The 24,680-nt window shown below is 39.5% G+C and overlaps 1 protein-coding gene across 1 annotated transcript in view; it reads left to right on the forward strand.

Moving 5' to 3' along the window:
- Positions 1-24,680, forward strand: part of FHOD3 (formin homology 2 domain containing 3) — a 645,976-nt gene that overhangs the window by 465,917 nt on the left and 155,379 nt on the right. Inside the window, 3 exon segments of the mRNA XM_030551482.1 lie at positions 17,420-17,521; positions 19,822-20,208; positions 23,174-23,299. Of these exon segments, the coding sequence (XP_030407342.1) occupies positions 17,420-17,521; positions 19,822-20,208; positions 23,174-23,299 (615 nt within the window).

Raw genomic sequence — 24,680 nt, forward strand, 5'->3', positions numbered from 1 at the left:
CTCCAGCGGGACCTGAGCTCGCAGCCCCACCCCCTTACTACGTGGCTCTGAGCAGGAGGAGCTCAAGCCCTGTCCGAGCCACACCACTTTAGCTCTGTCCAGAGCAGCGCCTGGATGCAGCGCACTGAGGCGTCGTGGGATGGGGTGAGCCTCTGACATTCTCGTGGGGACCCCTGCAGGGCCTGGGGCAAATTGCCTCACTTCCCCCCCCCCGCCTCTGGGCGGCCCTGGCTGTATCTATTTTAATTATAAAATATCCCCAGGTATGAGGCTTCAATCACTTTCCTTGGAGACGCTTCCAAATTCGCTTCACCATTAGGAAAACTTCACTGGTATTCAGCCTAATTTTTTTCCCTTACATTTACTTCCTTGCTTCTGCTGATAGTTACACGGTACATATGTCACATGATTCTGATGTTGGCTTTACACTGGAATAACTTCATTGACTTCAGTGGAGCCACTTGGGAGATCAGAATCAGTCCCACATAGTATATTGTGTTTCTTTTTAGACTATATTCTTCTTGGTTATTTATGGACTCCATTCCCCAAATCGCTGCAGGCTCCAGGTTCCTCAGAGTACTCCTTTGCAGAGTGTTCCTCTTCCCTTTCTTTCTACCCCATTCAGATGGTTTGGCACATATTTTGCTTTTGTTTACCACGTCAAACAAGTTGTTCAGAGTCATCTGCTTTGTGTCAGCAGGTAAGATTTACTGCAATGGCAAGGAAATAAGTCTTCCAAAAAGAGAAATTTATGGTGGCAGTAAAGCAGAAAAGACAAGAGTATCCAAATTCTGTTTTCATTTGCAATGCTGTAAATTGAGCGAAGCTGCCTGAGGCCAATGCAGTTACTCTGATTTACACCAGTGTAATTGAGGGCAGACTTTGGTTTTAAGATGGGAAAAGATGAGACTATATGTTTAAGGGCAAGCAAGTGGAGAACTTGTAGGTCTTTTTCATCATGTTGGCAACCATTTTCCAAAGTACATGTACCACTGTTTTATATGTGGTTCAAAACAAATAAGGGACAAAATCTGTTCTGTTAGTGTGGTTTAATTGAGAGCTAAAGCCATCTTTTATATACCCATTACAAATACTTAACTAAAATTATACTATGTGTGTGGGGGGGCACTTTTACAGACATGCATTTGCTGCAGGCATCTTTCTGTTACCTAGACTCTTGACATTTACTTTAGGCCTTACACTCACAAGTTTGCCTCCACTAAACCCCTTTCTATTTCCATTATGCAGTGAGCTCAATAAAGTTTGGAAACCCTTTAATCCTGTTAAAATATGACATTTAGAATGATTCAAGGGTGGAACCTTGTGAACTTTTTCCTTCCTACTCAGAATTTACTAGTCTAAATCTATGGGCCTATCATAGCATTTTATTTTTAAAATAATAGACTTCTTACCAAAGAATTTTTTGTGTGACGCTAGCTTTTTTCCCAGCCATGCCAATAGGGAGTCAAAGAAGACAATAAAGAGTAGCAAGATCTTGCATGATAGTTGAGTTTTCATTTTACACTCTTAAGAATCTTGTGTGCAGTGGTCACATGAGCATTAATAGACAAGTCAAGTGGCTGTGTTTCAGTTTATGTTTTCATACTGACAGAGCTGAAGGCATATAGTTTGATGTGCAGCTGCGTGGTAATGGTTCTTCTTGAAGTAAAATGACATAAGATTATATATGGAGGTGGACGGGATGTTCTTTTCATTTTATTTCATTAGCCACTGGTGTGGACAAAAAGGGTGAAGAAATGAAGATGTAAGAATAGTGGTCCTCAGAAAAGAGTGGTGCATGGAATGGCAACTGCTCATAATATCAAGCCCTTGTTAGTGTCTAACAACAGTACCTTTAGCAGTAGAAATAGTTCTGTTAGGGCCCTGCTATTTTAGCCTGGTAACAGATTCCCTTTGTTATGTCCCTCATGCATTCAGCAGGTGGTAACAGGAGCAGATGAAATGAAGGATGAAGCAGTGCAGATTTGAAAGGACAGCTGATGAAACGGGGAAGCTAGAAAAAAATGTGTAGTTAGACAATTTTAAGGAGAGTCTTAGAGTGATCTGGAGGAAGCTAAGGAAATACAGTGGATGAGGGGATATAAGAAACTGATCAAGAACAGTTTTTGCTCCCAACCTAAACCATGGGTATGTCTGCACTACGGGATTATTCCGATTTTACATGAACCGATTTTGTAAAACAGATTGTATAAAGTTGAGTGCACGTGGCCACACTAAGCACATTAATTCGGCGGTGCGTCCATGTACCGAGGCTAGCGTCGATTTCTGGAGCGTTGCGCTGTGGGTAGCTATCCCATAGTTCCCGCAGTCTCTCCCGCCCATTGGAAATCTGGGTTAAGAGCATGATGGGGCAAAAACAGTGTCGCAGATGATTCTGGGTAAATGTCATCACTCAATCCTTCCTCCATGAAAGCAATGGCAGACAATCATTTCACGTCCTTTTTCCCTGGATTGCCCTGGCAGACGCCATAGCATGGCAGCCATGGAGCCTGTTTTGCCTTTTGTCACTGTCACCATATGTGTACTGGATGCTGCTGACAGAGGTGGTACTGCAGCTCTACACAGCAGCATTCATTTGCCTTTGCAAGGTAGCAGAGATAGTTACCATCCCTATTGTACTATCTGCCATTGTAAATTGGCGATGAGATGACGGTTTTCAATCATTTTGTACCGTTTGCAATTGGAAATTGGCGATGACAGTTATCAAGCATTTTGTACCGTCAGCTGCTGTCATGGGTGCTCCTGACTGGCCTCGCTGAGGTCGGCCGGGGGCGCATGGACAAAAATGGGAATGACTCCCCAGGTCATTCCCTTCTTTATGTTTTGTCTAAAAATAGAGTCAGTCCTGCCTAGAATATGGGGCAAGTCTACTAAAGAGCCAGAGAGCACAGCTGCTCTGGGTCAGAGCCCCAGAGATCCCACAGAAATGATGAGCTGCATGCCATTCTAGGGGGTGCCTCCGCAACAACCCCACCCATTGCTTCCCTCCTCCCACTCCCCTCCTGGGCTGCCGTGGCAGTGTCCCCCCATTTGTGTGATGAAGTAATAAAGAATGCAGGAATAAGAAACACTGACTTTTTAGCGAGATAAAGTGGGAGGGAGGCAGCCTCCAGCTGCTATGATAGTCCCGGCAGGATACTGAAGAGGGGAGGAGAGAGGAACGCAGCCTCCCGCTGCCATGATAGTCCAGGGAGTACAGAATCTTTTCTTTAGACACGAAAGGGGGGAGGGGGCTGATGGAGCTCAGGCTCCAGCTGCTATGATGAGGATGGTTACCCAGCATTTTGTACCATCTGCCACCAGGGAAGAGAGGGGAGAGGATGCTGCTGTTTAGCGCTGCAGCCCCCCGTCTACCAGCAGCATCCAGTAGACATACGGTGACATTGAAAAGTGGCGAGAAATGATTTTTTTCCCTTTTCTTTGAGGGGAGGAGGGAGGGTAAATTGACAACATATTCCCTGAACTACTGGCGACAATGTTTTTGACCCTTCAGGCATTGAGAGCTCAGCTAAGAATGCAAATGCTTTTTGGGGACTGTGGGATAGCTGGAGTCCTCAGTCCCCCTTCCCTCCTTCCATGAGAGTCCATTTGATTCTTTGGCTTTCCGTTACGCTTGTCACGCAGCACTGTGCTGAGTCCCTGCTCTGGCCTCTGTCTATCGTAGCCTGGAGATTTTTTCAAATGCTTTGGCATTTCGTCTTCTGGAATGGAGCTCTGATAGAACAGATTTGTCTCTCCATACAGCGATCAGATCCAGTATCTCCTGTTCAGTCCATGCTGGAGCTCTTTTTGGATTTGGGACTACATCGCCACCCGTGCTGATCAGAACTCCACGCTGGGCAAACAGGAAATGAAATTCAAAGTTTGTGTGGCTTTTCCTGTCTACCTGGCCAGTGCATCCGAGTTCAGATTGCTTTCCAGAGCAGTCACAGTGGTGTGCTGTGGGATACCGCCCGGAGACCAATACCGTCGATTTGCGGCCACACTAACCCTAATCCGACATGGCAATACCGATTTCAGCGCTACTCCTCTCGTCAGAGAGGAGTACAGAAACCGGTTTAAAGAGCCCTTTATATCGATATTGAGGGCCTCCTTGTGTGGAAGGGTGCAGGGTTAAATCGGTTTAACTCTGCTAAATTTGGTTTAAACTTGTAGTGTAGACCAGGCCCATATGTATTAGAATCTATTTATTTACATGGCTCTTGCACTATTAAAATTTGATGTTTAAAGCTCTGCCACTGACGTTGAGCAACTTGTACAGACCCTCTGTACATCAGTGTCATCATCTTCATCATCACTCCAATAACTGCACTGGGGCATCATCACCCCGATTGTGTGTCAGTGCTCGAGTCTCCACGAAGTCCATTCCTGTCCATTCTTTTATACATCAATGTATCCTTTCATAAAAGGTGTGTAACAATGTGAATTGTTTTGGGTTCATTGGGCAAAAATATGATATATAAGTATTATATAGGTGTAAAGTGGTATTTATCATATTGTATAGAAAAGAAAATAACAGGAAGTTAAAAAGCAAAGAGCACTGTCACATATGAATAGAGAAAGGAAACATATTTCCCCTTTCAACATTCATTACCCTCTTTCTCATTTTCCAAACTTTAATATAAGCCATGGTAAAAGGCCATATCACAGAAATGTCAGGACTTTTTACCTATTAATTAGACATATTAATTTTCCATTTGATCGCTAATACGAGTAAAATCCTTTCTACACAGTGGGCCAAATTCTTGCTAATGTATGCCTTAGGCAACCTGTCATAAACAGATAAGTAAGAGTTAATAGAACAGAAGTACTTCTTAACTCTTTTGCCTGTAAAGGGTTAACAAGATCAGTGAGCCTGGCTGTCACCTGACCAGAGGACCAGTCAGGGGACAGGATACTTTCAAATCTTGAGGGAGGGAAGTTTTTGTGTGTGCTGTTAGATTTTGGTGGTGGTTTTCTCTGGGTTCTGAGAGTGACCAGATGTGCAACCAGGTTTCTCTCCAATCTCCCTGATACAGGTTCTTATAGATTTAAAATAGTAAGTACTAGATGATAAGGCGAGTTAGGCTTATGTTTGTTTTCTTTATTTGCAAATGTGTATTTGGCTGGAAGGAGTTCAAATGTGTATTTTGCTGAAAGGATTTTAATTTGTACTTGTATACTTAGGCTGGGAGGGTATTCCCAGTGTCTGTAGCTGAAAGACCCTGTAACATATTCCATCTTAAATTTACAAAGATAATTTTTACTGTTTTTCTTTCTTTAATTAAAAGCTTTTCTTGTTTAAGAACCTGATTGTTTTTTTATTCTGGTGAGACCCCAGGGGACTGGGTCTGGATACACCAGGGAATTGGTGGGGAGAAAGGAGGGAAGGGGGAGAGAAAGGTTAATTTTCTCTCTGTGTTAGGATTACTTTCTCTCTCAGGTAGGGTCTGGGAGGGGGAGAGAGAAGGAGGGGGGAAGGTGAATTTTCCTCTCTGTTTTAAGATTCAAGGAGTTTGAATCACAGTGATCTTCCAGGGTAACCCAGGGAGGGGAAGTCTGGGAGAGGCAACGGTGAGGGAGAGGGTTTACTTTCCTTGTGTTAAGTTCCAGAGGGACTGGGTCTTGGGGGTCCCCAGGCAAGGTTTTGGGGGGACCAGAATGTACCAGGCACTGGAATTCCTGGTTGGTGGCAGCGCTACAAGTACTAAGCTGGTAATTGAGCTTAGAGGAACTCATGCTGGTACCCCATCTTTTGGACGCTAAGGTTCAGAGTGGGGAATTATACCATGACACAACCCATTATCAGTAAGATTGCATGTGGTGTAAATCCGCAGACTACTAATTTTATTCAGTAAAACCATTTTATTGAAAATACTTGCTGGACATGTGGCTTGCTTTGTTAGCTTTTGTTTTCTAAGGGGGGAAAAAACCCAACAGTGTAAATTACCTTTTCCTCCAGAGTCATAATTTGATTAATTTGAAATGTTGGCAAGTGTCCTTTTTGCTGTTTAGCCTTACATATCAGACTAATTAAACCTCTTTTGTCCATGAAAGGAAAGACTGTATTGGAATGCTCTTAAAAGGAAGAAAAGGGAAGCCTTTTATGACCAGAGGTGCTTCAGAGCATTTGTTTGTTTTATAAGGGCTGAGGCAGTTAACTAAGAACTGCACTGTTTAACCTAGGAAAGTGGAATTTGAGCCATAAATTTATGACAGCAGCAAGCAACACTGGAAGGAAATAAAATTGATATCCACTATGACTTGTAAAGTCCTCTCCTTGATGGAACATTTTTCATTTTCTATTTATTCACCTGTAAGGAGTTCAGGAAAGCTGCTTTCCAAGTGCTCTGTGAGAGGGAAAACAGATTTGATATTTGAATGGAAAAAAATCTGAAAAGTGAAGTACCTTGAAATCAACCCTAATGTTTCATTTAAAAAATAACTTTTGGAGGGATAGTGTCCATAGTCATATTATCTCACGTCACTGAGCTTGGCCAGTGATGTGCAGTGGATATTTAAATAGGTAATTTAAGGAAACGAAAATGAAAAGGACTTGTATGCTGATGCCTTAATTTTTAAATATCGGCTTTCCCTCATAAGCAGTAAGCAGTGCACAAAGGAATTTGCCTACCTGATGGTTTCGGAGAAGTGGGAGTACAGTGTCCAGTAACTTAACTAGGATTGCCCAACCTTACCATTTTGTGGACCACTTCATAAGAGAGAGATTCTCTCATGACCGCACCTTCCCTCCCAACATTTCAGTGTCCCCGCTACGTGGTTCTCAAAATACTTAATTCTGTAAATTATTTAGGAAGGACTCATAGGCCACTGGTCCCTAGACCCACCTTGCAAGAATCACTGCCTTAGGGCCTGCTCCAGTGCCTATTAAAGTGAGAGGGAAAACAGGCTGATTTTAAACTCTGTTGACTGTAATGACAGTTGAATCAGGCCCTAAAAGAACAGGAATCAATTACTGAACAGAGGTCTTTGATACACTAATATCTCATTCAGTAGAACTTGCATAAATGCTTGTGCAAACCAAATGATTTTTAGTGAAAAGAACTCAAAGTAAACATTACAAAAACATCCTTTGCTAGTTCCTCTCTGTTCTGCGCCAGATTCTGCTGCTCAACCACAATGAGCAATACCTTACCTTACTCCATGAAACTCCCATTGATACTAAGGACAGCAAAATCTGGTCTTATATTGAAAATTCTTTCTCTGTTAGAAATATCCCCCCAGCTACTTCCTTCAAATTCCCTATTAGCCATTTCTTTCTGTTGGAAAATAATTAAGAATTTGAGAATTGCCTGTGTTTCAAGCTGCATGTTGGAACACTGAGAGGTTGAGACACTAAAAATAATGCTTGTTGAAATACTTAACTCTGTACTGTAGGGAGCAATCTTGTGCTGAGTAGGGGTTGGACTAGATAATATAAAGAAGTTTTCTTCATTTCTGGGTTCTCATATTCTGTGATATTAGCATACCCTAGTGTCATGCTTTCAACTCTTGCAGAAGGATCAGAGTCACAAACTTCAGAATTTTCAAACACCTTGTTTTTGAAAGCCTTAATCCAGATCTGTTGTCTTCTGGTTGTACTGATATTCTTTATCATCCTTGTTATTTAATAGTTGCAGCATCCTTTTCCCTTGTTCTCAGAGACTGCTCCAACCACATTGTAGGGTGCACAGATATTAGATTGAGACTCCAGTAATGAATAACTACGACTTGGATTTAAGCAAAAAAGAATCATGTAAAGAAAACATTGAGATTCTTCTGTGTCTGTGTGTGAGAGTTATTTTTTTAGTTAGCACCTTATTGATTTTGCTTTTTCCTTTCAAATAAACTTGTAGGTTGACCTTTCAGTTGTTAGTTTTTTTCTTCAGTCTCTATGTTTTTAAAGCTTATGTTTCATTAACTTGAGAAAGCTATTCAATGTCAGCGACAGGAACAATCTGATAGATTCAAGTTTGATTTTATTTTTAAATTAAAAGAAAGGATAAAGGATTATCTATTACTTTTAAAGCTTTGATTACATTGCTTTTCAATTCCCCTTGTATATTCTGTATCCATAAACTGAACTTTATAATCTTGCTAAACCTACATGGTACTTTAGAGGGGCTATAAATATTTCCCTCTCTAACTTTGGGTTCTTGCCATAGAAATAACCAAACAGCTTCACCTTATTAGATATCTGTTAGTTCTCTTGGCCAATGATAATCTTTTAAAAGTATTTGCCCCCTTTGTTGGATAACAGAAAGCAATTTTAAAGGTGAAATTTAATGTATCCATTGCTCCAGAATTTGTTTTTTACAGTTTTAAAGCACTAATTGCAAAATTCTGATTTGTGATTGATATAATGGAAACTTAGTAAACCAGTGGTGGCCTTAATGTTGGTCAAACATGCCAGTCCATACAGTGCTAGCAGTAAGTTCTGTAGAGATAAATATTTGCTTTGTGTGAAACTTGATAAAGTAACTAGGCCACTGCTGAAAACCTTGGCAGGTTTTGGAGTTTAATTTCATTGAATAGTTTCCACTGAATCATTTTTCTTAATCTAATTATACTGTTACATTGGCACAAAATCTACATATATATGTACAGACAGAGGGGAAAAGAAAGGAAGTATTGCCAAGTTACCCCTTCTCCTATTCACACAAAAATAAACATATGCTTAGTAAGAAAGGCCCCATTAGAGCTGCCAGGTATATTAAGAAATCTCTTGGCTCTTCCCACTTGATCTGAATCCTCTGTCTGTTTGCCTCCACCATATTTTATTATATAAATGGCATTCCCTGTCTTTGTTTAGCTGTTTTCCAGTTTTAACAAATATTTTGGAGCACATTTTCCATTTTTACAGCATTCCTTAAACAAAGAATCTGCAGAAGATGTTATATTTCAACTATTACATTAGCTATGTATATGTAGAAGATCTATTTTCTATCCATATTGAAAGTCAGCTGACACTGGAACTATTTGCTGAATTTAGAAATGAAAAATACTGTTGATTCAGCAGGTATTTTAAGAATAAGATTGTCAGTCATCTCAGGCATGAATCAGACCCACTTCCATAACAACTATACTCTAGAGGTCAAATTCTGGAGCTACATGTTCAGTTGCTGATTAAGAGTGTTTCCTAGTTATGGACCCTGGATCTGTATCTTTCCTTAATATGTTATTTCAGCTATTTCCACTGTGCAAATTCCACAGTAGCTGGCATAGTCCAATTTGGCTCCATAGTCACAGAAGCCAATAAATATTTCCCTCCTCCCTTTTCCCCCACTGTCCCCAGCATCTTCATAACAGACATGGGGACAACCAACCCCTTGGTCTGATTCTTCCCAGCCCAACTGCCATATGTGTCCCATCCTGCTAGGGCTGGTATCAGCAGAGTCACTGCGCCTTTCTAATGAACAGATGAGGGCCAGATTCCTTCTGGGTTGCTGGCATTGGGAGAGAGAGTACATGAGAAGGGTCACCATGGCCTGAGAAGTCGTCCAGCTGGCTGGCATCTCTAAAATGAAGCCATCATCTAAGAAGCGTAGTTTGGACCCATCAGTCCATTGCACCATCACTGGATAGCTAGGGAGAAAGGAGGAGAGAGCTACTCACTCAAGCTATCAACTTTCCACCATCCAATCCACCCACTGCCACAAAAAAATTCCATCCCCCCAAAAAATTAGGAACCCTGATCTCATCTTGTCCTGTATATTGGAGCCTTACAGATCTTATTGTGTCCCTAGGATGGAGTAGGTAGGAGGAGAGACACAAATAGGATTAATGTAAGGCAGCTTTAAGAGTGGGGGAGTGGGAGAACTCATTTACATGACTTCCTGTGCCGCAGCCAAGGCACTCAGCACCTCCTGCTTGTGGAGCAGTTTCAATTCACTTCCGCCCTCCTCCCCCGAACCCTACCACCACCACTTTCCCACTGAGCCTGCTATCCCCAGGATCAATTGGGCTGATATGTAGACACTTTACTAGCCTCTCTGGGGCTAACTGAGAAGCCAAAAGATCCATGTAGAGGACATGGAGACCATGTTCCTATGCTCACTCCTAAGTGTCCACTCAGCAGTGAGTTTAATTTCCTTGTTTATTGTCCTCATTTTGGTTATACATAATCAAAAGTGCTTGTTCTAGAAAAATAGGCTGATTTCCTACAAAATGTGCAACTTTGAAAAAATTAACTACATACATGTTAATGGCCAATTGTAAACCATAAAACCAAGAGTGCCACAGGAATGCTCCATGTGTAGATCACTTGAAACATGTGATACTTTGAAACAATGCACAAATGTCTGAGTTGCTGGTTATTTGGTGGCCAGAGGCTATGCTGCAAATGGGTCTCTAGGTTCACAACCTGATTTGGGGCAGGCAGTGATTAATATAGGCTCCCAACTAGTTATCTGATTTTGAATATCCTGCCCCGAAATCATGCAAGCAGTAACACGTAGAAGACATACTGGGTTTTTTTAATCCCAAAACTGAGGTCAGTGCTTGTTAAAGATGTCAGATGACTAGCACTGGAAATTGAAGTATTTTATGTGTACACACCAGAGGTAGAGCAAGAGCAGAGGAAACATAAGAACTTCATATGACCCTATTAGTATTCCTGAACTCTGGCTTGAAGGGCGCACCACTAAGGGAGTGTGGGTGTGTAAATCTCACTCAGGCCCATCCAGGCCATCCAGGCCCTGGCCGCGCTCCTGAGACTGCCAAAAAGATGCTGATTGTACTGATGGTTTTGGAGATATGACTGCCTGTCCACGAGGAACTGAGCTAAGATCATGAACTCATAGACAGCTATATAGCTGTTATGTGATAATGATTTTTAGGGTTTTTTTTAACTTGGGATCTATTACAGAAGTGGCATAGAAGTGAAAGTTGCTCCTGTCATAAACAGATAGCTAAGGGTTAATGTTCTTTTACCTGTAAAGGGTTAACAAAGGGAACCAAACACCTGACCAGAGGACCAATCAGAAAACAAGACTTTTTCAAATCTGGGTGGAGGGAAGTTTGGGTGTGAGTTCTTTGTTCTTTGTCTTGGTTCGGTGACCCTCTCAGCTCTGGGAGTGATCTCTCTATCTCCAAGTTTTCTAATCTTCTATTTCCAAGTTGTAAGTACAAAGATAGTAAGACAATAGGTTTATATTGTTTTTTTGTATTTACATGTGTGTAGTTGCTGGAATGTGTTAAATTGTATTCTTTTTGGATAAGGCTGTTTATTCATTTTTTCTTTTAAGCAATTGACCCTATATATTGTCACCTTGATACAGAGACCATTTTTATGTCTTTTTCTTTCTTTTTATATAAAGCTTTCTTTTTAAAACCTGTTGGATTTTTTTTTAGTGGGGGCTCAAGGGGATTGAGTCTGCAGCTCACCAGGGAATTGGTGGGAGGAAGAAGACAGGGGGAAAGGGAAAATCTCTTTGTGTTAGATTTACTAAGCCTGACTTTGCATGCCCTCTGGGTGAGGGGAGAGAGAGATTTGATCTCTCGGTACTTGTGTTTCAAGGACTTGAAACAGGGAGTATCCTAGGGTCCCCAGGGCGGGGAAATCTGGGAGGAGGTAAAGAGGGGGAAGGGAAGTGGGTTATTTCCCTTTGTGGTGAGACTCAGGGCATCTGAGTCCTGGGGGTTCCCCAGGGAAGGTTTTGGGGAGACCAGAGAGAGCCAGACACTGGAATTTTTCTGGCTGGTGGCAGCGATATCAGATCCAAGCTGGTAATTAAGTTTGGAGGTTTCATGCTAGCTTCTCATGTTCTGAACTCTAAGGTTCAGATCTGAGTAGGACAGTTATGACAGCTCCCTATCCTATTACTGTGATTCTTGAAACAATCTAATCCTCCAGATGTGTGGATATTATGTACAACTTTCCTGCACATTGTATATATGTGTTGTGAGACCAAAGACCAAGTTCATATACCCATATGAGAAGCATGGATGTCTTGTATGACTACACTTTGATGTGTCCCTGCTTAAAACACATGTTTAAATTAGAACTGTCAAGCGATTAAAGAAATTAATCGTGATTAATTGTGTGATTAAAATAATCATAATTACTCGTGTTTAATTGTGCTGTTAAACAATAATAGAATACCGTGTATTTAAATATTTTGGATGTTTTCCACATGTTCAAATAGATTGATTTCAATTTCAATACAATACAGAGTGTACAGTGCTCACTTTATGTTTATTTTTATTACAAATATTTGCCCTATTAAAAAAAGAAATAGTATTTTTCCATTCACTTAATACAAGTTACCGTAGTTCAATCTCTTTATCATGAAAGTTGATCTTACAAATGTTGAATTATACACAAAAAATATCTGCATGCATTCAAATATAAAACAATGTCAAACTATAGAGTCTACAAGTCCAATCAGTCCTACTTCTTGTTCAGCCAATTGCTCAGACAAACAAGGTTGTTTACATGTGCAGGAGAGAATGCTGCCTGCTTCTTGTTTACAGTGTCATCTGAAAGTGAGAACAGGCATTCTCATGGCACTCTTGTAGTCAGTGTTGTAAGATATTTATGTGCCAGATACACTAAAGATTCATATGTCCCTGCATGTTCATTTTCATCATCTTAGTCAGATGCCACCAAAAAAAAGCTGATTTTCTTTTTTGGTGGTTCGGAGTCTGTAGATTCTGCATCAGAGTATTGCTCTTTTAAGACTTGTGAAAGCATGAGACACACCTCATCCCTCTCAGATTTTGGAAGGCACTTCAGATCCTTAAACCTTGGGTTGAGTGCTGTAGCTATCTTTAGAAATCTCACATTAGTACCTTCTTTGCGTTTTGTCAAATCTGCAGTGAAAGTGTTCTTAAAATGAACAACATGCTGGGTCATCACCCGAGACTGCTATAACATGAAATATATGGAAAAAGGTGGGTAAGACACAGAGCAGGAGACATACAATTCTTCCCCAAGGATTCAGTCACAAATTTAATTAGCACATTATTTTTTTAATGAGCGTCATCAGCATGGAAGCATGTCCTCTGGAATGGTGGCCAAAACATGAAGGGGAATATGAATGTTTAGCATATCTGGCATGTAAATACCTTGCAATGCCGGCTGCAAAAGTGCCATGAGAACACCTGGTCTCACTTTCAGGAGACATCGTAAATAAGAAGCAGATAGCATGATCTCCCGTAAATGTAAACAAATTTGTTTATCTTAGTGATTGGCTCAATGAGTGGACTAGTAGGCTCTAAAGTTTTGCATTGTTTTGTTTTTGAGTGCAGTTATGTAACAAAAAAAAAACTACATTTGTAAGTTGCACTTTCACAATAAAAAGATTGCACTACTGTACTTGGATGCAGTTAATTGAAAAATACTATTTTTTATCATTTTTATAGTTCAAATATTTGTAATAAAAATAATATAAAGTGAGCACTATACACTTTGTATTCTGTGTCTTAACTGAAATCAATATATTTGAAAATGTAGAAAAACATCCAAAATATTTAATAATTTTCAATTATATTCTATTGTTTAACAGTACGATTAAAACTGTGATTAATTGTGATACATTTTTAATTGCAATTATTTTTTGTTAATCGTGTGAGTTAATTGTGATTAATTGACATTCCTAATTTAAATGAATTAGCACTCATGATAAGTGCCTGATTGATAGCACAGAAAATGAGGTATTACAGTCTGTGTTTTAGCACGTTTTTGTTACTGTTAACCTGCTAAACTTTGTGGTGATCTAGGTGATTTTATTGTAATTCTCCGGGATGCTTAGTTGTTGGCTTTTCCTGGAGAGAAACTGCCCTTTCAGGCTAAGTGAAGTGCAGAAGTTTTGTAAGGGACTGTTATTCAAGTGACACCAGCTTATAAAGGCCAGCTTACTTTGCCTGCACTCTTCTAAATATGGAGTTAATTCCAGTCCTATAGTTAACCCTTCTACTCTGGGAATCCAATTTTCCCACTGACTGACAAAGACAAATGAAACAACCAAAACTATGGAGTGCTCCACATCCCTTGTTCATAACTCGATGAGGATGATGATTGTATATTTCATTTCACACAAGATACATACAAAAATTCCAAGATTTTCAAAACTGTGTCACTAAAATTAGGTTCCTAAATCCATATTTACCTCCCAGTCCTGTAATTGACTCCACACAGATTCCAGAGTCCATATGAAATCAGCAGTAGGTACGTGGTCTTATGCACCTAATTATGTGTCCTGTATTTCATATATACGGAGCAGCCAGCAGCTCCGAGGTATACTGAGTCAGAGTGCAGTCTTACCCCAGTGAAGTCAATGGGAGTTCTGCCATTTATTTCTGTGCAGCAGAATTTCACCCTGTTTGGCTATAAATAAATTTGGGAACCCAGTTTTGAAAATCTTGACCAAAATCTGTAAAATCAATGCATGAAGTATAAAGCTGGTACTTATCATACTGATTTATCTTAGCATATATTTTCTTTCTGTTGTAATATGAGGCATTTTCTCTTGTAAGAGGTATTTGGCAAAGTCGATCCAAAAACCTCCTGATGGGAGTTAACAAACCTTACAGGAAGCGCTAGATTGTGCAGCCCTTCCTCACACTAGGGAGCACTTACTCGGACAAATAGTTTTATGCCAGTGGGTCTACTTAAAGAAAGGAGTGCTCAGCAAAAGGGTGGTTGTACATTCAGATCCTAATTTTGTATACATGAAACAAAATATTCCAGCTATTCTGATTTCTCCTTTGTGAATGAGGTACCCTTTAGGATAAAATATTACTTCAGATGAAGAGGGTAGCTTGAACATTTTTGTCTCAAGGTCCAGCCAGTATATACCAAAATTCACCCAAGAGCAAATATTTATGGCAGAGTTAAACCCCCTGGGCAAATTAATATGTAAATGTAATGGTTTGTGAAAGAAAACACTGACAACACCATTATAGTTAAGGAATTGACAGTGTAAATCATTACACTGTGATCTATGAACCATGATCTGAAGCCAGCTGCTCTTATACTTCTGGCTGGTACAGGAATTGCAACAAGTGCAGCACTACCACGAGAGGCATTCCCTCTTAGCAGGAGGTCAGATGTTGGCAAAGCTAATGCTCAACCGGTAGCTAGTTAGGTGAAGGAGGTAAGAGGAACATTCTTGACTGGCTGTTTTTCATGCTGCTTGCTTTATGTCATTTGAATTTTTGAGGTCAGAGTAAAGATGAATAACTGACCCCCCCATCTGGTCTGATTCTAATTATGCTTCTGTCACCAAGGCATCTTAGTATTGGTTAGAGGCAGCTGCTCATTGTGTTGATGTTGCATTCTATATGCTTTGAGAATAGTTGAATGCCTGTCCAAGGTTTCAGAAAAGGGTTTCAAATGCTGCCATCTTCCTGCAATATTAGTAGATCAAGCTTTGAATATAACATAATAATACAAGTGCAACAAACTTTGGACCTGATCCTTGCTTCCATTGAATCAATTGGCAAAACTCCTCTTTGCTTCAATGGGATAGCATTTGGCATTTTTACCTGGATAGCTTATATTAAGATTATTGTACTTTTCCTCAACAGTGCCACTGAAACCCTTTTTTCCCACTCTAGCAGCATTCAGTTTCCTTCTGACTCCAAAATATACTATTTTTAAAAAGACAAACAAACAAAAATCTATAGAGCATCCCTCTAGAATTTAAAAAAGAGAAACCTTGCAGCTGGAAAAGTGAGTGGAATATGAGAACATTAGAAATTTCCTTGCCATTTGTGGTGGTGCAGTTCAAATGATATCTCTTTTGTATATAACATGCTGTGATAGACCCAGACCAGTGGGGTACAGGAGTCTGGTAGAGGGCAAATATACTGGTCACTGGATGAATAGTTTTCTGTTCCCTGAGTGACCAGAGCAGGGGCTGCACTGGAGTAATCAGGAACCTGCTAGAACCAATTAGGACAGGCAGGATAATTAAGACACCTGGAGCCAATTAAGAAACTGCTAAAATCAGTTAGGACAGGCTAGCTAATCAGGGCACCTGAGTTTAAAAAGGACCTCACTTCAGTTTGTGGCAGGCATATGAGGAGCTGGGAGCAAGAGGTACAGGGATCCGAGAGTGAGAAGACATTGCTGGAAGACCAAGGAGTACAAGCATTATCAGACACCGGGAGGAAGGTCCTATGGTGAGGATAAAGAAGGTGTTGGGAAGAGGCCATGGGGAAGTAGCCCAGGGAGTTGTAGCTGTCACGCAGCTGTACCAGGAGGCACTATAGACAGCTGCAGTCCACAGGGCCCTGGACAGAAACCCAGAGTAGAGGACGGGCCCGGCTTCCCCACAAACCTCCCAACTCCTGATCAGACACGGGAGGAATTGACCTGGACTGTGGCTTCTACCAGAGGGGAAGGTCTCTGGGCTATTTCCTGACCCACGTGGTGAATCTGTGAGGCAAGCAAATCCACCAATAAGCACAGGACCCGCTAAGGCAGAGGAGGAACTTTATCACAATACATAATGGCATTCTTCAATAAGTCAGATGGAGAACTGGACTAACTGCTATAAAGAATAAAAAACTGAAATAGAAATCCTTTTAAAATTTTCCATAGGTATATTATTTGAGAGGAATGTAATGTAGCTAATGAGTTTATATTTGGGCTATGCTTTATAGGGGGACTTATGCATGACTTGTAATATTCATCTGCCAGTCTGATCTCTGGATCAAAACTATATATCTTACGCAATGCTAATGATTCCCCATTTTTCCATTAATGAATAATTCATATAACAGCTTCCTACAACTTATAACTACAATTTTTAACTTCTGAAGAGTTCTAATCTGTATCCTGTTTATCTTTTTATTAGATTTATATTTAACTTGGTGGTTTGCAGCCTTAATTTTCTTGTTAAATAGGTGCCTTTCAAATTATTGTCCGCTTTTCAGTCAAAATAATTTTTTTTGGCTTTTAATATTATGACACTGATTCATTGGGTGTGGTGCTTTAAGCCAAAGTGACATCGTTTAATGCAAAATAAATTGACCTTTGCTATGTATGGGAGAATAAGATACACAAGTCTCTCTGTGGGGTAGCACGGCAGCAGTGCTCTACCTAGGTCTAGAAAAGAAGTGGACAGTCTTTAGGATTTTTTTTAAATAGATATAAATATGGAAAACAAATCCATGCATTAATAATCCCTTTGTGATAACATCAGTATGATTTTTATTGTCCTGGATACTTAAATACTTAGCTAGTGGGAACAGTGCATTTAACAGTCTGCAGCATGCTTACGCATTTTTTGATAGATTTAGTGTGGGTAAGATGGTTTCTCGTGTCATGCTTGAAGTACTTCTGTCTTTTTTTTTCCCTTCCATTTCTAACATGATTGGGTTTGGTGTTTTGGGGCGACTTATCTCTTTTTCTCTTCCACCATCTCTCTTTCTATCCTATTGCATGCCTCTTTCCTTGGTTTGATCTCAGAGAGGAGAAGGAGTATGAAGAAGAGGAAGAGGAGCAACCAGTCACAGAGCCTAATACTGAGGATGAGGGGGAGGAAGAGGCCACTAGGCAGGTCAAATCCAGGTACCGGGCTTCAGTGTCCCTCCCCTCACCTTTCCTGACCTCACCACCAATATTTGTAGCATGAATTCACCTTACTGATTTATAGTACTCAACTATCCTGGAAAACGTATTCATACTTTTCATTTTAAAAAGTACCTTAGGAAAAGGCTTTTGAATCAACAAAGTTTTGTTAGTATTTGTGAAAATATCGAAATGCATTTAATTATAAAAATCCAGTGGATTGCACACTAGATACACTCATTTGATTCAGAAGATTTAACAAGCAGAGCTGATGATGGAATTTTAAGCATGTGCCTAATTTCATCCCTTTCAGCAAAGCAATTCATCGCATGCTGAAGTACTTTGCTGAGCTGGGGCCTCTGTGCACCTCTTCCTGAGCATCCTTTGTTAGTGTTTCCATGATCCATCATCACAGACAGAAATGTGCCTTTTTCATGATGATAATTCTTTTTATGAATCCATATTGATATAAAAGTATTACTATTTCTGGAATATTGCCACCTAGTTCTTTTAGAATTTTTAACAAATTGTATAGGGGAAAAATACTTAATTGAGGGACAAAGCTGGACACAGGCATGCATTTGCATGTGTATATGTAAACAAACTCTAGCTATCAATATTATATGTTCACATATAATATTTTCCATTTGTTTTCTGAGGTTCATATGGATTTGGCCAATGGTAACTTTATCCTAATAAATAAATCAGAAAAAGAAAATATGCTTTCTCTTCTAGACAGCCATTTGATTTAAGTTAAAATGTTTGGCTCTGCAATTCTGCAAAATGAGATTGGATTTTTTTTTAACTTAACCACACTCATACAGACTTCTACAGCGCTGAAGGAGGAAAGGAAACTGTTTAATGTGCAGATTCCAAAGAAAATATTGTAATGTTGTTATTAATGTCTTCCAGTCTGCAAATCTAGCCAATGGCCTTCTGAAAATTTAAAATTAAGTGATAATTTCCTCAAATCCAGTGCTTAAAAGTAAAAGCTAAAAACTTGGTTATTTAATTACTTGAATATAAAACAACATTATGTAAAGAGATGTAATTGAGGAGTCATATACGGAATATTTTTTGCTTATGTAACTTTCATACTTCTAAAATAATATCTACTTTGATATAGCTAGAGTGATATTCAGATCGTGGTTCAAAATATCACCCTTTAATTGCCTTTGTAAAATAACTGGGTGTGACCTATGCTCTAGAAATTGGTTCCAGGGCACATTGTCAGGGATTATGTGAATATATTGGTCTATGGACAGGTGAGTCTTATCTGGCACAGTAGATGATCGTTTCCAGGTTGCCGAGGAGATTGCTGTTATGAGAAATTGGGCCTCAAAAACACAAATTGTTGCTCTAGTCCAATCGAGCTGGTATCTTCACTGTTATTTATGACAGCAGATTTGAGGTGGAAAAGATGGATGATATTAGCAGTTCATAATTCTCTATGCAAATCATTTCAACCTCTCTGCAAAACTCCTGTAATTTCATGATTATCCGTTACAAAATTACTGTAGTGAATGTTATTTACTGGGTGAAATCCACTCCAGTTTCACAAATGCCAAGTACTCAGGTGCTATACAGTTGGAGTTCAGAGGGATAGGGATGGTGAAATCAACCCACCAATCTAGTGACCCAGCTCAGGGCTGCAGTGCCAGCCCCTGTAGTTGCTATTTCAGCCTGTGGGCTCTGGATGTCAAGGCTAACAGACCTGCACAAATGCAGATCGCATGGTTCCTTGCTTGTCCTGCCTCTGGTCCTCATTTATTACAATAACACTAAGCTATGCAGGGCCTATGCAAAGACCCCTTTCTACTGCCCTTGGAGCACAGGCATCTATGCACAACTGATCAACTTGCAATTCCCTCATGCAGCTCCCGTGTAGTGATTAAATGAGATAGAAGCCTTGTGATGACACTCTTTTATAGTCAGAACTGTCATGGAAGTACTTAAAGAGGTACATAAGCACACTGATAGCATATCGCTTTTAAATCCCTATAGGATTTTGTTTTGATAGAAGAATACTGATTTGGGTCATTTTGGGCTTCCCTTCCTCTAAACCAAATCTGAACATTCTTCATTATTTTTCCAACCCTAAGAAGAATCCCTCTACGACACACAGCTTTGAGCTTCCTAGCTTTTTACAAGTGATGGCAATTGGCTACATTTGGGAAGTTGTTGTTTTTGTTTGACTCTGCTGGACTTTTTCCCCCCTAACTATGTGATCTTTGATCCTCTTTTTCTTATCCTGCTGTGCCTTGTCTCTCTTCCCCTCCTCACCACACCCTCCCTTGCAGTGAGGTCCCAGACGTAAACCAGGTTGCAAATGAAAAGCTGCAGAATGAGAATCAGAGTTCTGATTCTTCAGCCGTCTCAAGTGCAGTTTCTCAAGCCGAGAGGCCTCCTTCATGCTCTAAAGCCAAGAGTCCGTCCAGCAGCTCATCTTCTGTGCCTGATTCATCTGTCTCACTCCATTGTTCTGTTTGTTCATCACCATCCTCTCCTGCATCAGTCTCATTTAACTCCTCCCAAAATTCATCAGCATCTATTACTCCAAAGGCATCTCCAACTGTGGAGAAATTGCCTTATGTACCACATAGCCCTTTTCACCTTTTCTCCTATGACTTTGAAGAGTCTCCAGCAACTGTTACAGAAAAGGAAGCAGAGGTTATCAGGGAAAACAGGTAGATTTTATACAGCTGGCATTAATTTTTAGACAAATTAAGAATATCTTCCAGAGTGTTATTGTACTTTTTACATGCTCTCTGTGTTGCATTTGTTTCTAGAACATACTGTATTAGTTTTAGTCATGTAAGTCTATATTTTAACGATTGATTCTCTCTCCTTGGTCTTCGATACTCTTATTTCATCCTGTTTCTCTTCAAGATACATAGTGAATAACTGACCTCTTCTAAGTGACAGTAAAAAAAAAAAAAAGATAAAAGCATCTTTTGGGGAAAAGACTTGTGGGCATCAATTTTGCTTTCATTTGTGTGGTATAATTTTCAGGAGTAATTTAAATGAAATCATTGGCATTATACTGATGTAAAACGTGTGTGAGATCAACATTAGGCCCTAGAAATTTTAGGGTGAAATCCTGATTGCACTGAAATCAATGACAAAACTCCCATTGATTTTGGTGGGGCCAGGATTTCACCTCCAATGCTCTTGCATTGCAATGCTTAAGTAAAGACACACCCATAACTTTTCTTTCTGCAGTTTCAAACTGTCTGTCACAAGAGATGTATAATAGCTTTTTAGGATTAAACCTATCATATGAGTGAAAATAGGGAAACAGCCATACTTTAATTTAATTTAAAACTTCCAGCTACACACTGGAATGAGATTTAATAAGCCACTTACAGTATTATAGGTTTATAAAATTGATTATTTGCGACTCTTTGAGGTTTAACAGCTGATTAGAGGTTATACTGCCCTTACTGAGCATAGTAGTAAATCCTCAATGCACATGTTTTCAATAAGCAATTGGTAAATATTTTGCATATAGTAAAAGTCTTAGCAAATAAAATATTTTGGTTTATTTGGATTATTTTGTTATGCAAAATCATTAAGTCTGATAAATTACTACAGATTCTTATCCCCTACTTACGTCTCTTTATTATATGATGCTTACTGAAAGTTATACAGATTTTTATCTTTGTAGTGGGATAGGGAGTGGATGATCTTCACTTTCATATCCAAGCTGGCATCATTTGCTTCTGACAGACAACAGATGCCAAACTCTCCATTAGTGTGTGTGCTTTGTAGCCCCCAAACACTCTAAAAGGAATTGAGTTATACTATTCCACCACTCAACACTTGCAACATTAAGAGCACTTTCCTTTTTCGAAGGATTTTCCCTTCCCTTTCACCAGGATCGTTTAAGCTTCCCAACATCCTATGGGAGAGATGTAGGTAGTGTTATCTCAATATCTTAGATGTAGAAATCAAGGCAGAGAAGTGGTTACTTGCTCATGGCCACCAATTTAATTTTGTATCAGAGTGAAGACCAGTGGCAGCTTTAGGCCTATGTGACCAAAGAGGCCCTATGCTATACAGACACATAACCTCTCAGAGTACTATTTTCATTTCCCATTCTATTCTCCTGCCAAGACGCTGTGACAGAGGTTGAATTCCCAAACTGGTCTTTTCTTTTCCCTGCCTAGAAAGGTGAATTTCAATTCTTTCCCTTGGATTCCTGCTCCATTTGGAGTAGTACACAAAGCCTTACAAGTATGTGTTTGGGAGTGCTTTAAGACATGCACGATACGTATGGATATGGGGATATGGAGAGGAAATGTGATACATTCTGTTCATAGCAAGGTCCCTCCCATAAGATTCCTAGCTTAAGTTTACTCTAACTGTATCCGTCTAGCGCATGGCAATCAGTACTTCAGGTTGTAACCCAAAGAATGAAGTTTGGACATTTGTATAAAGCAGTTTTCCATAAGCAAAATGATAAGAGTTAATCTGAGCTGAAAAGGACACCTAGGTTTTCCAGTAACATGCCTGAATGAAGTGAAATTATGCAATACTAGCATTTTGAGAGGGAAGAGGAGTGATAAAATAAATGGAGTATATTTAATCTAATGAGCTGTTAAGAAGAAAACGACACTATGCTTTTCTTTCATGAAATTTTGTCATTTGAGTGGATTGGCTTCCTGGAATAATTTAATCACTATCTGGCATACAGTCCCAATGGAAAAGGTGCATCTCTTCCAAAAAGTAGAAAGAAAGGTTAAAACTTTTCCAAAGCCAGCACCCATGACATGTCAGTTACATATGATGGTGGAGCGGTTAAAAGACACATGAAAGCTGTGCAGCTGCCTTTTCTGCTGAGTAGAAAAGCCAGGATGAAAACATTGATACTAAGGGCTCTGGGGAGGTGGCCATTCCAAGAGCCCTGGAAACAATTTCTCTTTGATCAACAAGCTGACATTGAAGTCAAACTTTTTTTTTTTAAAGGAGTGAATGGATGGTAGAAATTTCTAAAGCTGTGCTTCCAAAGATACGTCATTTTTAACCGTGGCTATGATTTTTTACAGACATCATAAGAAATGGCACATAAGCTATGACTTAGGTTGGGGAAGAAGGGGTGGGGAAAGAAAATACTTCATGTTTTAATTGAAAAGAATTTGGATGCTTTTCATTTACAGCAGAAACATTAGCCAATCATTTGAGTCCATGTTCTGACAATGCCTGGGGAATACTGGTGTTTTCCTTTATTTCACTTGGAATGAATACTGCTGACATTGATCTTTTCAATTTCTTTCCTGGTAGTTGATTATCAGCTCCCAAACCAGCTAATAAATTTCTGAGTAAGTGAGCAGTCAATTAGATATTCCAGTGAACAGCTGTCACTTTAAAGGAACATGTAATCTTTCTTTTAATCTCCATACCAGTAGTTTAAAACATACAATATTAAACCTGTCCTTGTTATGGGTTATATTAAAATGAGATGACATGCTACTTTTTTTTCAAAGGTGGGGATGTGTCCGGAAGTTCATGGAGTTCTGGGGTACAACATCCTTTGATCTTCCTTATGAGTAAAGAGGGTTTGCTGCCACATGTCTGCTTGCTGATTATTTTCTTTCTTTCTCTTTGTCTCTCCCTTTCCCCGCCTGCCTCCTATTCTTCTGGTAACTTCAGAAACAGTAGCTATGGCAACAACTTTTATTCCTCTACAAGACCTTATTCTGGACTCAGTGCTCCTACCACACCCATTTCTCGTTATGGGACAACTCTATCACCACCTCAGGAGACCAAATCTGAAAGGTTTGTAAGAAAGGTCTTAGTAATTAAATCTGCATTTTGAAATTATCCCTGTATATAGAGGGTAGAGGAAATAATGGTTGTGACTGTGTATGTCATTGTGTCTGAATTTTAAACATTTGTCCTAGTCAGATCTGTTTTAACATTTATAGCTAGAATTTACCAAAAGCAAGAAAAATTTCCTCCCTCGCTCTAAGTGGATTGTTTGTTCTGTTATTTTTAATGGCCAGATCTATTTCCATCCCACCGCTGCTGCTTTCATCTAGAATTGTTACAACAGAGTTAAGTACTTAAAGGCTTTTTACAATAAAATTTATTTCTCCCAATTTTTGAAAGATTTTACACGATCCTAGTTTCATTTATACTGAGGCAAATTCAGAGTAATGTCATCAAAGTCCAAGATGTCCAAATTTCCCACGGTATAATTTTGATTTCCTTCATTTTCTTGAAAATGCATCATTTATCTTATTGCTTTTAAATCACAAGCAAAATATTTTCCATAATATATCAGGGAGACACATACTAACCTACCAACTAACTTTTAAAAAAATCAGTCTATGAGCTATCAAAATACCACGATGAATTACGGTCCACTAAGGTAGTAAAAAAAATATAGAAAGAGAGAATCTTATGGATACATGCAAGAAATTCCACTTGGCAAGATGTTTAGACCACAAGAAATTAACTGACACTTACTGCTTGAAAGTAAAGGACAACTCCAAAGGATATCATGCTGGGTTAAAGAGGGAGAGGTAGGAGATTTTAATTATGCAGCTGTCAAGACTGGTTAACCTTAAATAATTTCCAACAGGGCTTGATGGGCTCAGATTCACATGTTGCCAAATTGGCCTTTAATTCTTCAAAAGCCTTCTGCAAGTTAGCAGCTTACAGGGGCCTAGATTGCCCTAAACCTCAACTCTAAACTTGGCCTTTAGCCTCTGTTTTGGTTAGTGCAGACTCTTGCTCCTTCTGTGAATTTGTTCAAGCTTTTTACTAGCCACTGTACCTGTGTTTTAACATATCAAAATATTTTCCCCAGGGTCTTTTGTGTATGTGCCACTGAATTTACGTTTCCAAGTCTTCTTTTGAGTTTAATTATTTCCTCTTTAATTTTCCTTGATGTTCCCTCTGTTATGTTTTTAATTGCTTATTTCACTGAATCTTTCCATCGTCTGGTATAAGTGGTTCCACAGTGTGTAAGTGTTTCCAACCACAAGGTATTGATTTAATCCTGCTTTCAAGTGAGTAATTACATCAAATATACCCATGGTGAAAGGCACAATTTTTCATTTGCTCATCTTCCTATAGGAACTTGGCTGGATTTATCTTTCACAGTCTGGGTCAAATCACTGTCATGTGAAACCAGAACAAAAGACTCCAAACA

The sequence above is a fragment of the Gopherus evgoodei genome, chromosome 2 (genome assembly GCF_007399415.2).
Source record: "Gopherus evgoodei ecotype Sinaloan lineage chromosome 2, rGopEvg1_v1.p, whole genome shotgun sequence".
Classification (NCBI taxonomy): Eukaryota; Metazoa; Chordata; order Testudines; family Testudinidae; genus Gopherus; species Gopherus evgoodei.